The sequence below is a fragment of the Saccopteryx leptura genome, chromosome 3 (assembly GCF_036850995.1).
Source record: "Saccopteryx leptura isolate mSacLep1 chromosome 3, mSacLep1_pri_phased_curated, whole genome shotgun sequence".
Taxonomy (NCBI): domain Eukaryota; kingdom Metazoa; phylum Chordata; class Mammalia; order Chiroptera; family Emballonuridae; genus Saccopteryx; species Saccopteryx leptura.
Window position 1 is genome coordinate 222,664,013 of NC_089505.1, and position 17,359 is coordinate 222,681,371.

Here is a 17,359-nt window from a genome sequence, read left to right on the forward strand (position 1 = left end):
GGAGTAATATGCTACAGGATTCAAAAATTCCTAGGAAGATCCTGGCAGGGTTGTTCAGTTGGTTAGAGTGTCATCCGAATACACTCAGGTTGCAGGTTTGATCCCTGGTCAGGGCATATACAAGAGTCAGCCAATGAGCCTGGATCAGGCGGTGGTGCAGTAGATAGAGTGCTGGATTGGGATGTGGAAGACCCAGGTTCAAGACCCCGAGGTTGCCAGCTTGAGCGCGGACTCATCTGGTTTGAGCAAGGCTCACCAGCTTGAGCCCAGAGTCGCTGGCTTGAGCAAGCTGTCATTCGGTCTGCTGTAGCCTCCCAGGGTCAAAGCACATATGAGAAATCAATCAATGAACTACTAAGGAGCTGCAACGAAGAATTGACGTTTCTCATCTTTCTCCCTTCCTGTCTGTCTATCCCTCTCTCTGTTTCTGCCTCCCCCCCCCCCACACGAATCAGCCAATGAATGCATAAATAAGTGGAACAACAAATTGATATTCCCTCCCCACCCCTATCTCTCCTCCCCAACCCCATCCCTCCTCCCTGCCTTCCTCTCTCTTCAAAATCAGTTTTAAAAATTAAAGAAAATAAGTGGAACAACAAATTGATGTTTCTTTCTCTTTCCCTCCTCCCTCCCTCCCTTCCCTTCTCTAAATCAATAAAAAATAAATAAGTTACTTAAAAATTTCTAGGAAGGAAGAGACTAGTAAGGAAGGCTGGGTGGCCTGCCCCGCAGACGAGGCCATCTGATGCACGGGCCGGCTTTCCCTGAGGATTTCTGGCTGGAGCAAGTGGAAGGACCTGCTCTGCTGGAACGTTTTTGTCCCTCCCAGGCGACGTCCGATGGGTGTGTCGGGCAGGAGGTGATATTTGACGGGCTGCGGGCTGGCGGTTTGTGAGCCAGGCGCCAGGCAGGGTGCTTAGCATGGCCTCCCCCGACCCACCGCCCCCCACCAGCCATGCGCCGCCTGACGTGCCATCGGGGTTTGCGCTTTTCTTCACCATCCCGTATGCTTTCCTCCTGCCGGAGGTGGTAAGTACGACCCGCGGACAGGGAGGAGCGGCTGGGGCAGGGTTCCTCCGCTCCTGGTGGAGGAAGGGCCACCAGGGCCAGAGCTCTTGCGGTCCCGTCTCTCCAAGGGGCTGCGCGGGATGCTCTCCACTCTCTCTAGCGATCCTCTTGTCCCCGTGCAGCGTGGATGGGTTTCTTCCTCCCCAACTGTGGGTGGTGGTTGGAGTGGGGAGACGGACCCTGCTAGAGTATTCTGCATCTTCCGGAAGATGTTGGAAACCGACTTATAAATTTTTATTATTTTTTTTATGGTTTCTTCAACTAATTTTTTTGTGTTTTTTCTAAAATTCCAAATGGAGGACTCTGTCTTTCCCCCTGAAAGGAGGTCTTCCAGTATTTTCTTGTCAAGTCAGCTGATTTTGAATTTTGTCTTAGGTGGACTCCCCACAGGAGGCAGCTTATGACAACATAAAATAGTCCGACTAGCAGACCCTGGCTGCACTGGAGACCTGTCACCACATTGGTTACTCTCTGGGCTGCCCATTGCTGAACTGTGGTCCGTCCCTGCCAGATGCTGGGGGTGTTGTGCACACAGCATTCACTGAGCTCTGTCCTCTCTAAGTTGCTGCCATCATCCCCTTTTCACTGATGGGGACACTAGTATCCAGTGAACAAATCAGGGCAAAAGAATTTGTTTTCCCAGTATCTTCTGAAATTCCCAGCTTGTACTTGATATCTTTTTACTAGTCATAACCGTGGCAGTGCTGTCCTGGGCAGGGAGGGAAAGATAGAAAGTGGTTCCAACTTTCAACTGGATCTGGCCAGCTCTCTCACTCTCCTCATCTGCTTGGAAGGCTGGGCCCAACTGAGCGACCTTTTGGCAAACTGTTTAAAGGGCACCCATTAATGGCAATCAGAGGGAGCTAAGCAGGGCGGGCCCAGCACTTGTGTGGCTTTAGCTGAAACCTCACCCCAGAGGCAGGTTTCTGCCAGGCCTGCCCCCCGGGAGACACAAGTGTGGGCATCCCGCCAGGTTGATGACATCTTAGTGCTCTCGTAAGTTCTCTGTGCATGGACTTGGGTGTGTCCTTCACCTCAGAACAACCTTATAAATTGCCAGGATCATGATTGACTCAATCACATGGTTTGTGTCCATCAAGCAAGCCACTAGTGACACTGCCTTCCCAGGTGCCTGTCTGCTGGAGAGAGACTGGTGAGCACTTCCTTCCCAACAGTCGTATTGTGCTCAAGAAGGTGATCATTACAGGGCTGTGGCACTGACAAAGAGAGGCCATCTGACATCGTCAAGTCAGAGAGGAGTCCAGACCTGTCATAAAGAAGACTACTGTGAATCTGGACATCAAAGGATAGGCTAGGTTTCCAGCCTGGGGTCAGAGGGTGGGCAGGAAAGGGAAAGACCTAGAATCCAGGAAAGACCAACTAGCAAGAAGCTGGAAGGATGGGGCTTCTAGAATCAAGAAAGCAGCTGGGTGAGAGGGACCATCTCTTGTACCCACCCCCATGATGCTGGTTCCTGCGAGTGGAATTCATGGAAGAGTAAAGTATGGCTATGCTGGGCTCTGGGACATCAGTATCTTAGGGGGTGGGAGAGTGTCAGTGGTTCAATTTTACTCATTTATTCTTCTTTTGAAATTTTGGATGTAGGCCCTGGCTGGATAGCTTAGTGGTAGAGCATTGGCCTGGCGTGTGGCTATCCTAGTTTGATTCCCAGTCTGGGCACACAGGAGAAGCGACCATCTGCTTCTCCACCCCTTCTCTTCTCTCTCTCCATTTCTCTGTTCCTCTCCTGTAGCCATGGCTCAATTGGTTTAAGCGCATTGGCCCTGGGTGTTAAGGATGGCTCTGTGGCCTCACCTCAGGCACTAAAAAATAGCTCGGTTGCGAGCGTGGCCCAAGATGGGTAGAGCTTTGGTGCCAGACAGGGGTTGCAGGGTGGATCCTAGTCAGGGCGCATGCAGGTGTCTCTCAATTAAGTAAATAAATAAATAAACAAACAGATAAATAAATAGAAATTTTAGATCTTATAACAAAGCTGCAATAATAGTACAGAGATTCCCATATACTCTTTACTTAGCCTCCCCAAAGTACAACTATTAAAACCAGTAAGTTATCATTGTTACTCTGTATCAATTGTCCTATAAAACTCACTGCAATTGTGTTGATTTCCCCACTGATGTCATTTTTCTGGTCCAGGATCCAGTCCAGGATTCCACATTGCATTTAGTTTTCATGTCCCCTTCTCTCCTTTAAGCTGGTGAGATTCTTCAGTCTTTGTATTAACACTTGAAAACTATGGATCACTTACTTTGTACACTGTCCCTCCATTTGGCATGTCTAATGTTTCCTCATTACAACTTTATTTTTACTTCATAAGTAACCCTTATTCATTTTTGAAAACTTAGAAAACACAGAAAGAAATATACTTCATATGTATGCGTGTATTCATATAGATTCAGTAGTCCCGCCCTTAGCCATAGTTTTGCTGTCCATGGTTTCAGTTACACATGGTCAACTGTGATCTGAAAATATTAAATGTAAAATTCCAGAATTAAGCAATTCATAATTTTTATTTTTTTTTTGTATTTTTCTGAAGCTGGAAACGGGGACAGTCAGACAGATTCCCGCATGCGCCTGACCAGGATCCACCTGGCACGCCCACCAGGGGCAACGCTCTGCCCACCAGGGGGCGATGCTCTGCCCCTCCGGGGCGTTGCTCTGCCACGACCAGAGCCACTCTAGCGCCTGGGGCAGAGGCCAAAGAGCCATCCCCAGCGCCCAGGCCATCTTTGCTCCAATGGAGCCTTGGCTGCGGGAGGGGAAGAGAGAGACAAAGAAGGAGGGGGGGGGGGTAGAGAAGCAAATGGGCGCTTCTCCTGTGTGCCCTGGCCGGGAATCGAACCCGGGTCCCCCTGCATGCCAAGCCGACGCTCTACCACTGAGCCAACTGGCCAGGGCCACAATTCATAAGTTTTAAATTGTGCACCATTTTGAGTAACATAATAAAATCTCCCGCTGTCCTGTTCTATCCAGCCCAGGACGTGAATCATCTCTTTGTGCAGCATCTCCACACTATAGATACTTCCCGCCTATTATAATCGTCTTGGTTATCAGATTGATGGTCACTGTCACAGTGTGTTCAGGTCAATCTTTTTTGAGGGGGCTGATTTTTAATTTAATTTAATTTTAATTTATTGTGTTTCCATAGATTCTAGTAGTCACTCTTATTTTGCAAAATAATGGCCCCAAAACAGAGGAGTAGTGATGTCAGCAATTTGGAGATGCTAGAGAAGCCATAAAGTGATTCCTCTAAGTGAAAAGGTGAACGTTCTCAATTTAATAAAGAAAGAAAGAAAGAAAGAAAGAAAGAAAGAAAGAAAGAAAGAAAGAAAGAAAGAAAGAAAGTAAAAAGCCTGCTGAGATTGCTAAGATCTATGGAAGAACAAATTTTTTTTAATTTTTAAAAATTTATTCAACTTAGAGGAGAGAGAGAGACAGAGAGTGGGAGACAGAAAGAGAAGGGGGGAGGAGCAGGAAGCATCAACTCCCATATGTGCCTTGACCAGGCAAGCCAGAGGTTTTGAACTGGCGATCTCAGCGTTCCAGGTTGACACTTTATCCACTGCACCACCACAGGTCAGGCAAGAACAAATCTTCTATCCATTAAATTGTGAAGAAGAAAAAGGAATATTTTCATTCTAGTTACTGAGAGAGACCACTTTTATTACAGTATATTGTTATAATTGCCTTACTGCATTATTAGTTATGGTTGGTAATCTATTACTGTGCCTATTTATATAAATATAGGAAAAAAACACAGTATATATGTTTGTGTGTATATATATGCTATATATATGTTTTCTATGTATGTTATGTATATGATTACATACATATATGTGGTTCAATGCTGTCCTCTCCGACGTCTCAGGTGTTTGCGGGGGCCTGGAAAGGTGGACCCGTGGAGAAGGGGAAATGCTGTACCCGGGGACGTTTTTAGTTGGGCTACTGTGTACAAGATGCATTGCATCAGTTTTTCCCTTAAATAAGCCTTCCCAGCACAGAATATCAAATCTTGTGTACCTGACATCTGGGGAGGGAGAGTTCACCAGGACAGAAGGGGAGAATGTTAAGGTGAGAGGGCAGTTCTTGTCATGTGGAGCAGAAGACAGGCTGGACTGGGGAGGAAAGTGCAGTCAGTCAGCAGCAACTCTCTGTCCCTGGTCTCCTGGCTGTGCTTCCTGGTGTCGCCCTTTGGGGCTGACTGCAGAGCACCAGGCCTTGGAGTCCAAGTAGACTTTCTGTCTTGGGGCCCAAGGGATCCCAGACAGGTGTATGTTTTTCTAGGGATGTAAGTCTAGAGAAGGGGTTCTCAAATCAGGAGCTCAGCAAAACCAGGCAGAGGAAGCCAAAATCCATACCCTGGATTCAAGTGCCATCCCTGGGATGGCTCAAAAAAGACACAGGAGGTGTCTGCGAGCACATCTCTCCAGCCACTGTTTCTATTGTTTTTTCTTCTTTTTATTATTTTTTTCTTTACTAAATGAGAGGTGGGAAGGCAGAGACAGACTCCCACATGTGCCCCAACCAGGATCGACTCGGCAAGCCCCCACCAGGGGAAGCCCCTCTGCCATCTGGGAATATACTCCATTGGTCAGCAATGCAACCATTGTAGCGCCTGAGGTGAGGCCCTGGAGCCGTCCTCAGGGCCCAGGCCAACTTTGCTAGGACCATTTGAGTTATGGTGGGAGGGGAAGAGAAAGAGAGATAGAGAGAGAGGGGAGAGGTGGAGAAACAGATGGGCGCTTGTCCTGTGTGTCTTGACCGGGAATTGAACTAGACATATCCACATGCCAGGCTGAATCTCTGCTGCTGAGACAACTGGTCAGGGCCCAGCCACTGTTTCTTTTATTTATTTATTTATTTATTTATTTATTTATTTATTTATTTATTTACTTTTACAGAGACAGAGAGAGAGTCAGAGAGAGCGATAGACAGGGACAGACAGACAGGAACGGAGAGAGATGAGAAGCATCAATCATCAGTTTCTCATTGCACATTGCGACACCTTAGTTGTTCATTGATTACCTTCCCACATGCGCCTTGACCGCGGGCCTTCAGCAGACCGAGTAACCACTCGCTTGAGCCAGGGACCTTGGGTCCAAGCTGGTGAGTTTTTTTGCTCAAACCAGATGAGCCCGCACTCAAGCTGGCAACCTCGGGGTCTCAAACCTGGGTCCTCAGCATCCCAGTCTGACGCTCTATCCACTGCGCCACCGCCTGGTTAGGCAGCCACTGTTTCTTAAGTGCCCACTGTGAAGTCTGGAGAGCAGGACTGGCACCCAAAACTTCCCATGGGCATGAAGCGAGCAGAATTAAACAAGGAGTCCCTGGAAGACCCAGCTCTGCTCCTCAGCCCCTCTGCCCTGTGCCACCCCTGCCTACAGAGTGGCGGCTCTTTTGTATTTCTGGATGATGATGGGCTAGGATGGCACCGACTCCAGGGGTTTTTTTGTGTGTGTGTTTTCTACCCACTCTGCTCCATGCAGCTGGTTCTCACAAGATCTTTGCCTAAGTTGCTTTAGAGTCTTTAATGTTAAAATTCACATTTTAAAACTTTTGATTTTACTGTAACTATGGATTCATAGGCAGTTGCAAAGATAGTTCAAGGAGGTTTTCCATACCCTTCATCCAGTGTTCTCTGTAGTTACATCTGTCATAATGCCAGTGACAATATCAAACCAGGAAACCGATGGTGGTAAGATGTATCTGTATAGGTATATGTGCCTATATTTTCACTTAACAAAAGGCTTACATCAGTGCCTGTTTTCACTAATTGAGAGAAATCCAATTTGCTTATATGAAAAAGGCAAAAATAGCACTCAGTGCTAGTTCTGTGGCAGCCAGTAGAGGCGGGGCGCCCAGCAGGGAGAGTGTCCCCCCAACCCCCAGCTCTTTCCCCGGAGCCACCCTCAGCATGGAGTCCAGAGCTCTGACCAGGTCTGAGAGCAGCTGGGCTTTCCTGTCATGTATTTCATGCATCTCTTAGCAAGATGGGTCTTAAGGTAACAGAAATGCCTAAGAGAGTGTGTAGGGGTGTTATACTTAGCGTAAAACTAGACAGAATTAAGTGTATTTGGTATGATTGGGTAGTTACTTTTTGGGTCTGTGAACACTCAATAAGTTTTCTCTGTAAATGAATGGTAATTGCTTTTTTGCTTTATGTCATTTGGCTTCAAAAGGTTTCATAGGAATCTTCACTTTCAGATAGCAGGGAGTCCTGGACTTCTCTGTCATTTTCTCACAGACATAGATTCATGTAGCCATCACCATGATCAAGATACAAAATTAAAAAAAAAAAAAGATACAAAATTAGTCTGTCATCACAAAGGCCTCCCTCCTGCTTCTCTTTTATTGTCTCCTCTACCCCGCTCCAACCCTGCCCTCCCTGTACCCCTCCTGAACTCTGGAAACTACTAATTCTAGCTCTATAATGTTTTTATTTGGAGAAAGTGAGATAAAAATAAATGAATCACACAGTATGTGGCTTTTTTTTTTTTTTTAGTATGTGGCCTTTTGAGACAGCCTTCTTCCACTTAGCATAGTTCCTCGGAGTCCACCTAGGTTATTGTGTGTGTATAACAGTTTCTTCTTCATTGCTTCATAATGTTCCCTGGAGTAAGTTTATTGTGGTTTGTTTAACTACTGACCATTGAGGACCACTTGGGTTGCTATTATAAATACAGCTGCTATAAATGTTCATGTACAGGCCTTCTCGTGGACCTAGTTTTCCTCTCTCTGGGAAAATGCTAAAAATGATTGCTGGGTTGTATAGTAAGTGCATACTTGTTGTTTTTTTAAAAATTTTTATTTATTGATTTTAGTGAAAGAGGAAGGGAGAGAGAGAGAGAGAGAGAGAGAGAGAGAGACAGGAACACTGAAGTGTGTCCATATGTCCTTAACCACAGGTCAAACAGGCAGCGTCTGCAATTCAGGACAATGCTTTTACCAATCGAGCTATCTGGCCTGGGCTGCTTGGTTTTTTTAATTAAGAAACTGATGAACCCTTTTCCTTAGTGACTGTACTATTTTACATATGACTGTACTATTTTACATTCCCATCTACAACAGAAAAAGACTTGATATTTTAACATTGAAATTTGCATTTTATTTGGTTTATAGTGGAATTCAGATTTCTCATATGAAAACAATATTAATTTCAAAATATAATCTCCTCCATTCGGTGAGTGTGGGTACCTGTTGGTGAATGGGGCCTGGTGACCAGGTGACGCACACCCCACATCTCTCTTCAGGGCAGACACTGCTGGGGGTTGGGGGTGACCCCAAGATTGCCTGATTGCTCTTTTACAAGGTTGAGAGGTGACTCAGGTGAGTAGGACTGAGGCAGTATTTTATGAATAATAGTCCTAGGAAGTCTTGCAACTTTTGACCTTTCCATTACTTAACTTACAAATTAGACTTTTGACCAATTAAAAAGAAATAGCTAAGAAGGTTTCTAGAGAGTCAGCAGGTTAGAAGGTGAGAGGATTCCTGCCTGGTGTTTGATGTTTCTCTGAGCTTCCTGCCTGACCCTGCACAGTGATCAGAGGGAAGGCCTGCCTCCCAGGCAGGGCGTTTCCCGGGACTCCCCGCCTCCCCTTCCTGTCAGCCTGCTGCTGCTTTTTTTTTAAATTTTTTTTTCTTTCATTTTTCTGAAGCTGGAAACAGGGAGAGACAGTCAGACAGACTCCCGCATGCGCCCGACCGGGATCCACCCGGCGTGCCCACCAGGGGCGACGCTCTGCCCACCAGGGGGCGATGCTCTGCCCATCCTGGGCGTCGCCATGTTGTGACCAGAGCCACTCTAGTGCCTGAGGCAGAGGCCACAGAGCCATCCCCAGTGCCCGGGCCATCTTTACTCCAATGGAGCCTTGGCTGCGGGAGGGGAAGAGAGAGACAGAGAGGAAAGCACGGCGGAGGGGTGGAGAAGCAAATGGGCGCTTCTCCTGTGTGCCCTGGCCGGGAATCGAACCCGGGTCCTCTGCACGCTAGGCCGACGCTGTACCACTGAGCCAACCGGCCAGGGCCTTTTTTAAATTTTTTAATTTAATTTAATTTTTTACAAGGACAGAGAGTCAGATAGAGGGATAGATAGGGACAGACAGACAGGAACGGAGAGAGATGAGAAGCATCAATCATCAGTTTTTCGTTGTGACACCTTAGTTGTTCATTGATTGCTTTCTCATATGTACCTTGACCGCGGGCCTTCAGCAGACTGAGTAACCCCTTGCTCGAGCCAGGGACCTTGGGTCCAAGCTGGTGAGCTTTTCTTTTTTGCTCAAGCCAGATGAGCTCGCGCTCAAGCTGGCAACCCCGGAGTCTCGAACCTGGGTCCTTCTGCATCCCAGTCCGATGCTCTATCCACTGCGCCACCACCTGGTCAGGTTGCTGCTGCTTTTATTCTGTTTAATGTAAAAGCCCATTTGAAAACTTACTGAGACCCAAGTCTAGAGTCAACTGTGAGAGGCTGAGAGCAAGATTAGCACTCATATTTTAGGTCAGGCTCCTTCTTCTTTGTTACAACATTGCCTTAGGCCCTGGCTGGATGGTTTAGTGGATAATCATTGTTCCAGTGCACCAAAGTCACGGGTTCTGTCCCCTGTCAGGGCACATATGAGAAGCAACCAGTGAATGCCCAACTAAATGGAACAATTAAGTAGAACAACGAGTTGATGCTTCTCTCTCTCTCTCCTCCAAATCAAAGGGGGGGGGGAATAAAAAAAAACCACATTGTCTTAGAAGTTGAGTTTTCCCAAAGGAAAAATCTTTTCCTTTGTTCTCCTCTGCCCCTTTTCAATTCTCCCTGCTTCTGGGAAGATAAGGTTAACTTCATTCATGAAGTGTTATCTTAGTTCTTCTGTCTCTCGCTCATTCCCGCCTTACCATCATGTGGCCTTGCCTGGCTCCTTCAGGACTGTGCAGGAGGTACCACTGAGTCCGTCTTAAGACCATCCCAGGATGACCTTGGAAGGCATGCCACAGGAAGGGAGATCAGGGCAAGTAAGTAAAATGACACGAGAGTGGGGCTGGGGAAGGGTGAGGCCTGGAGAGAAGGCCAGGAGGACGATGAGGAAGAGACTGGCTGTCAACCCCCTACGCTGCCAGGGCCTCCTTTGGCTCTCATACACCAGGCCCAGCTCTTGCTCTAGGAGGCCCCAGTGCATTCAGGTGCAGCCAAATAGAGTCTATCTGACAGTTCTGCTACTTATTCGCTATGAGACCCTGAGGCAGGTCACTGGAACACTCTGATCCTCAGCAATGAAGAGAGGAACAATAAAGATCTCCTAAGACAGTTCTGTGGTTTCCATAAGGATCTTCACAAGAAGTCTCAGAAGGATAAGACTGCTCTAGAAATGTCAGCTCATACTGTTTTATTGTTGTTGGTCATCCAGACCTCTTCCTAGAAAGCTTGGGTCTCTTTTGAGCAGATTCCAATTGTAAATCCACAGCGTTTATTGAGATGTCAGTACTGCTCTAGCCCTAGGCCTTGCTCTTATAGGGAAACAAGAGCAAGTGGTGATAAAAGGAGATAATGTCCAATAGTGGGGCCACCATAATGAAAAGGTATCTTCAGACCAAAGATCCAAGCAGGCAACTCCATAGACTATAACAGAATTCATTCTAGGCTCATTTACTTGCAGGGACATAGGCAGTGGTGGGATACAGCCAGTTTGCACTGGTTCGACAGAACCAATACTTTTTTTGTAGAGTAAACCAGTTGTTAAAATGGCACTTGTGATCAGGGTTCTTTCTAAGGTGGGCGCCTGGGCAGCCACCCAATGTGGAAATCACAAATTTACATTCCTTACTCTTTTTTAATGTTCATCTGCACAACAGCGCCCGTAGTAATGTTCATTCCATCCATAGGTGAAAAAAATTTGATAGAACTATGCTTATAATATTTATTTATTCATTTCATAAAACTCATTATACCTTTGATGAAATACTATATTTTAATTCCCTCGTGTTTGTTACTTCAATAAACAAACATAACATAAAGAGAAAAAGTGTCAAACAACCAGGGGGTGACAAACTGTCGTTGGAAATATTTAAAATAACTGTTTTATTATTTTTTGTCAGGTATTAATATTTTAATACTCTTTCTTATAACATAATCTAGTTTTGTGTACCTCTTTATTGTTCTTAAGTATTAAATGCATGAAATAATAAACTACCTTTTGGTATATTGTTTTTGTATAGTTAAAACTGTCATTAGGGCAGAGAACCGGTTGTTGAATGATTTGAATCCCACCACTGCCGTAGGGTCAGAGTGGACAGGTGACCAGCACTCTGCACAGATTATTCTCCACTAGCAGACCCGTTACAGTACCTTTTTTATACTATAACTTAGGTACTAATGATTGACAAGACAAAGGGACAAAGAATACATATGGTAGTGCCAGGGGCCAGTTTGATTTTTATCTTAGTTATCACATCATTCAGCCTTTACTAACAAAAATATTTATGGCCACATCTTAAGGAACACAGATAATCATCAACTAGAAAGCTTTGATGTGCTTGCTCAGGACAGAGATGGCATTAGTTTTTTTCACATCTAATCTATACAGAAAAAGTAAGACATAACCCCTGTCTTGAAGGAACGACTCTGGAGCATGTGGAGAGCACACCAAGGCAGGAATTGGGGGGTGCTCAGCTACAACTGCCAGAGGCCCCAAAAGCTCATCAGGACAAGCTTACTCAAGGGCCTGGTATACCTGAAAGGCTAGGATTGAGGGGTCAAACGTGTGCTGGTTCAGACTAGGACTGCCTGAGACCAGGAGGTAATAGGCTTTGGAAAAAGGGAGGTGACCCCACATGAATCTCCTATGTTCACTCAGCAGATATTTAGTGAGCACCTAGTCTATACCAAGCATGGAGATTTACATAGAGAAGATAAGAAGATAAGAAGGCAGGCATGACCTGCCTTGTGGAGTCTGGAGTCTGACAGGCAGCTAGAGACTAGCCAAGGAGGCCAGTGCATGGTGCTGTGCTGACCAGGGTGCAGGAGGAAATGGATGCCACAGTGGGTGCTGCACACAAAAGGCCCTTAATGCAGGGGACAGCTCATGCCATTGTTGAGAGGCTAGAGGAGTAGAGAGGACACTTGGAAGCCACCAGACAGTGATAAGCACATGAAAAGGCTGCCACCCAGCCCCAGTCAGGCCAGTGGGCGGTGCCCAGACCTCCAGAGTCAGCCCCACCCAGCTGATACTGGGACCTTTAAGGAGGGATGCTGTGGGACCACGGCCACATTCAGGTTGGAGCTGACAGACTCTGTGGCTGGAGTGACAGTGACAGGACCTGGGATCCAGGAACTGGGTGTGGTTGTAGTGTCCCAGCCCGCCAAGCAGAAGGATGGGCTTGTGTTGAGAGACCCTGGGAACTAACTGACACTGTCTACACCAGGGGTAGTCAACCTTTTTATGCCTACTGCCCACTTTTGTATTTCTGTTAGTAGTAAAAATTTCTAACCGCCCACCGGTTCCACAGTAATGGTGATTTATAAAGTAGGGAAGTAACTTTACTTTATAAAATTTATAAAGCAGAGTTACAGCAAGTTAAAGCATATAATAATATTTACTTACCAAGTACTTTATGTCAGATTTTCGTTAAGTTTGGCAGACTAAATCTTTATAAAACAACTTACTATAGTTAAATCTCTCTTTTTATTTATACTTTGGTTGCTCCGCTACCGCCCACCATGAAAGCTGGAATGCCCACTAGTGGGCGGTAGGGACCAGGTTGACTACCACTGGTCTACACCCACACCCACACTCCCCATGTCTGGACTAGTCCTATTCTTCCTGACTGTCCGGCCAAACCACAAGAAATCTTCTCTGGATCGGTGGCCTCTATCAGGTCAGACGAGACTGGCAAGCAAGCCTGCTACAGGAAGGCCGGCCCAGAAGGGTTTCACCTAAGTAGCAGGTGCTCTGGAGGAGAAAACTGAACTGGGTCCTGCAGAGATGGTAGGGAGGGGCCCAGCACATTCTGACCCTCTGGACCTGGGAGCCCCAGATAAGAAGCCTCACCAGATAAGAAGTGCCCCACCTGCTGCCAGCGCCCTTCCAGGAGCTTTTCACCTGGAGAACTTTCCCCTGGGCACGGCAGATCTGTGAGAGGCAGGAGAGCTTTCTAGAATGTTGTCCAGGTTGACAAGCAGAAGGAAGGGTCCAGGGGAAGAAGGGGTGGAGGACCCTGAGCCAGGTTACCTGGCCTCTATCTTTCTTATCTCAAACCACCCCTCCTTTGCATCTTCCTATACCTGCCAGCCATGTACCCCAGCTGCCACCACCTGCTCAGATCTTCCCTATTTAGGCCAGAGTGGACTGCTGCTGGGGACCTACAGAGGCCCGACCTGTAGCAACAGAGCCTCTTGTACCCATGTTACACAACAACTTGAGGCCTGACCCCCCACCCTCCTGCCTCAAGCTACACCTAGAAGGTCCCTGGTGGACCCCGGAGAAGGGCCGCAGTAGGCTCCCCACCCAATGGGGCTAGATATCATGGGTATGGGGTATTACTGTCACTGTCACTCCAGCAGCAGTGTCAGTTGGCCCCAGAATGTTCCGACCTATTTCAGAGAAGTCCGTCCATCTCAGCCCCTCACCGTGGCTGAAGTCTTGGGGCTTTGCTTGTCTGCCCCACATGCCCACCTGGATCCTCTCTCTGCCCAGGTGATGCTGGCAGGGGGAGGGGTGTTTATTTGAACATCACCCTCTCTGATGGCACATTTTTGTGTAGTTCTTCCTGCATGCCAGGCTGTGTGGTGTCACAGGACACGAAGGGTGTGGGCGGGGTGAGAGGAGGCGGGGAGATGGGAAAGTCTCTCAGGGGGGATCCCGTCTGTTCTCAGAGGAGAGCTGTTTCTGTAGGGCCTGGAGGTGATGGAGTAGGAGATGGGTGGGGATGTAACCAGTGGGTTGATTGTCATCATTGGTCTAGGCTTTTGGGTCATAGTGGCAGGCCTGGAGATGTTAGGTGGTGCCACCTGTGTGGGAATCAGACCCAGGAAGATGAGCTTGAGCAGCGAGTGAGAGTTCAGCAGCTGCCTCCTGTCTCTGTTCTCAAGTTGGTCAGTGGCTTACACTGAGCACCTGCTTTGGGTCAAGCTCTGTGCCCTGCACTGGGGACACAAAGATCACAAGGCAGAGTCCTGCATCCAAGAGCTCAGGGTCTGGGGAGGAGGCAATGAAGAGAGACAATGACCATGAGGGAGGCTGCCAAAGGGTACCCAGGGGAACTCTGGGGATTTGGTAGTTAGGAGGGACTTCCTGGAGGAGGTGACATGGCTCTGGTCCCTACCCTCGAGGGTCTGGTCATAGATAGGGTGAGGGAGGGGAGAGCTGAACAGGCTGTTAACTGGGACTGGAGGAAATAGTGGCATCCTTGAGTACTCGGTGCCTGAAGAGAGGCAGGAACATGGTCACTGGTCACAAAATGTCTGTGGATTTCTGGGGGACGGAGAAGGTGAGGAGACCTGCCTGAGCCCAACTCTAGTACTAATCTGGTGACTTCCTGGAGACATGTGAAGGGACATAAGGTTAATAAACTTAAGAACCTTAGAGAGGAGGCCAGGATGCACTTGTCCTGCTTCTGTGCATGTTTTCAGTACTTCCTAACTTTTCTAAAGTGCATAAGTTTAAAAAAAAAAAAAGTTTGCTTCCCCTCCCAAATGCTTAGTTTTGTTTTTTTTTTAAGAAAAAAGAAGGAAAAGTCCTTTAGATTGGCTGGACAGGACTGTTTTTATTATTCTATTATATGTTACACTGTAAACCTGGACTGTTTACTCAGTAAAAAGTTGGGTTAGTGGGGGCCAGGGTCTGAATGAGTGGGAGCGGTCCTGGGGAGGAAGCCTGTGGGGCAGGAGGAATGCAGAGGAGGCCTGGCGCTGACTCACCACCCCTCCCGCTCAGGCATCCTGCCTTTCTCAGCCTGGGCACACCCGAGGGTAAGCCTTGATTTCCCTGGCGGGCAGCCAGCCCAGTCCTGAGAGCTCTTATGGGCACCAAGGCTCCTTAAATGATCTGATTGGCCAGGAGCAACCTGGATGGAGCTCTGGCCAGCGCTATTGTTCCCAGAGTAGACCGGATAAGACAAGGCCCTCACTGCAGACCAGGGGACCAGGTTGATAATTTCCTGCAAGTCTTAAAGGCACAGAGAGAAATTCTCACTCCATGAGTCAGGACAAGCAAATGGGTGTTTAGAGGTGTCCTAGGTTTAATAATGGAACATAGAACATCTGTATAAATGCTAGTTATTTCATGGGTCTTGAATTCAGGTCCAGGCCAGCCATGTCTCAGTGGTAACTGATGAAGAAGTCATTTGGAAGGAGGTAATGATGCCCAGAAAGTGTCCCAAGGCTGCCAGTCCCAGACACAGGGGTAGGAGCTGCCTGTGGGCTGTAAAGAGCATCCTGTGTGCATGGGGCCTCTGAGCTGCCACAGGGAAGCCACAGGGAGAGGACTGCCCAGAGACCTGACTCCTTGGGCTTGATTTGAGCCTTTTCCTCCCAACTGGATATTTCTGAGTCTTCATGGTGATGGTATAGCTTGTGTTCACCCGAGTATGAGGGAGGGGTAGGAGAGACAAAGCTGTCATGAAAATTAAGACAACTGGTGAGAAAAGGAATGTAGTTTTGGTGGTGGGTGAAACCCGCCATGCTGAAATATTGCCAGCTATGCAGAAAAACCTGCCACTGGGTATCACCTATGGAGTTCCTCCCTTGCTCTCAGCTCCTGGCTGGCCCCACCCAAGTCCACACCCCCAGCCTCTGCCAGAAGCCTGGGTCATGCAGACCTGAGATAGGCATCTTTTAAGCTCCTCCTTTGTGCTTCACATGGGGTCATTGCTCGGGCAGTGTCTGTCTTCAGAAGCCAGTGGTGCATAAAGTTCACTCTGCTGTGGCCATTCAGCATTGTCCCAGTCCCTCACCTGTCCCAGCCCCCACCTGCTCCTGCCCTTCAGAGATCCCTCAGCCCCTAGCTGCTCCATCCGGGTGGTCAGATCCTCCCAAAGCAAAAGCAGTCCTCTAGCTTGCCTGTTCAAAAGTTGTATGTTCTGTTGTCTAGCAGTATCTTTCTGCTTTTTAAACTTACATGTTGGTGTTTTGGGGTTAGTTTAAAACGCTGTCACTGAGATGAGCAGTTCTTTCTGGAGGCCAGGTCACGGATGGATTGATTGGATTTCATTTCAAAAATACTCTGTGCATCTCCAGATAAGTGCGCACGCACACAAACACACATAGGGACTTTTTCTTTTTTTACACAAGTCATAGCAACCTGAGCTCACTGGTCTGTGCCTTCTACAACTCTTGGACTTTGTTTCATTTTGGTATAAAAATAGTTTTTCATTCTTTTAAAGGTTGCTGAGTGTTCCACTGTGCAGACCTCTTTGCTTTCACTGGCCTCCACTGGGTGGATATTAAAGAAGTGTCCTATTTTTTCTGTAACCAGGGAAGCTGCAATAAACAATCCTATGCATTTGTCATTTTGCTCATGTGTAGTATGTGCATTTAATGTTTTGATTGATATTGTCAAAATGGTAAAGCAGTTGTTGGCACCATTATTTAACCTAGAGATGGCAATGAACTTCATTCTGGGTGCTCTAAGTGGGCTTGAGTGTCTGAGGATTTGTAGACAAAAATTTGTAGACAAAAATTATGCATATACATAGGTAGGTTTTTCTAGGCGATCAAAGCTTTCATCAACTCCACAGAATGATGCATCCTACTCACTCCGCCGATTGGTCTCCCAGCTCCTCCAGAATGAACTTCCTATCCTTCAGGAAGACCAGCCTTAGACATTCCCCTTCTCTGAGTCTTCCTCAGGGACATCCTCTCTTGTTTTCTTTGTCATTCCAAATGATTATGGCTAGCATGGTCAACAATGGTTACTCAACATACCATTCGGATGAGAACCAGATGAGAAAGGTCAGTGCCCACTGATTCTCTTAGATGAACATGGACATGGAGGCACAGATGTGTTACCAAACCTGCCCGACAGTCAGCACTGAGATTCAATCCAGGAGGAACGATGCTGCCCCTGCTCTGAAGTGGATAAGAGTGAAAGCAAGGACCCTGGAAGGTTAGCTCAGTGGATGTAGTATGGTCTCAGCATGCCAATGTTGTGGGTTTGATCCCCGGTCAGAGCACATACCAGAAGCAACCAATGAGGGCACAACTAGATGAAACAGCTATGTGGAACAACAAATTCATGCATCTCTCTCTCTCTTTCTCAAATTAATGGGATAAAAAAAAAGTAGGAGTGAGGAGATG

The 17,359-nt window shown here is 47.2% G+C and overlaps 1 protein-coding gene across 1 annotated transcript in view; it reads left to right on the forward strand.

The window, feature by feature from the left end:
- The first annotated feature begins 871 nt into the window (after positions 1 to 871).
- Positions 872 to 17,359, forward strand: part of LOC136400636 (MAL-like protein) — a 41,492-nt gene continuing 25,004 nt past the window's right edge. Inside the window, exon 1 of the mRNA XM_066377679.1 lies at positions 872 to 1,029. Coding sequence (XP_066233776.1) covers positions 922 to 1,029 — 108 coding nt within the window. The 5' untranslated portion in view covers positions 872 to 921. The remainder of the gene's footprint in view (positions 1,030 to 17,359) is intronic.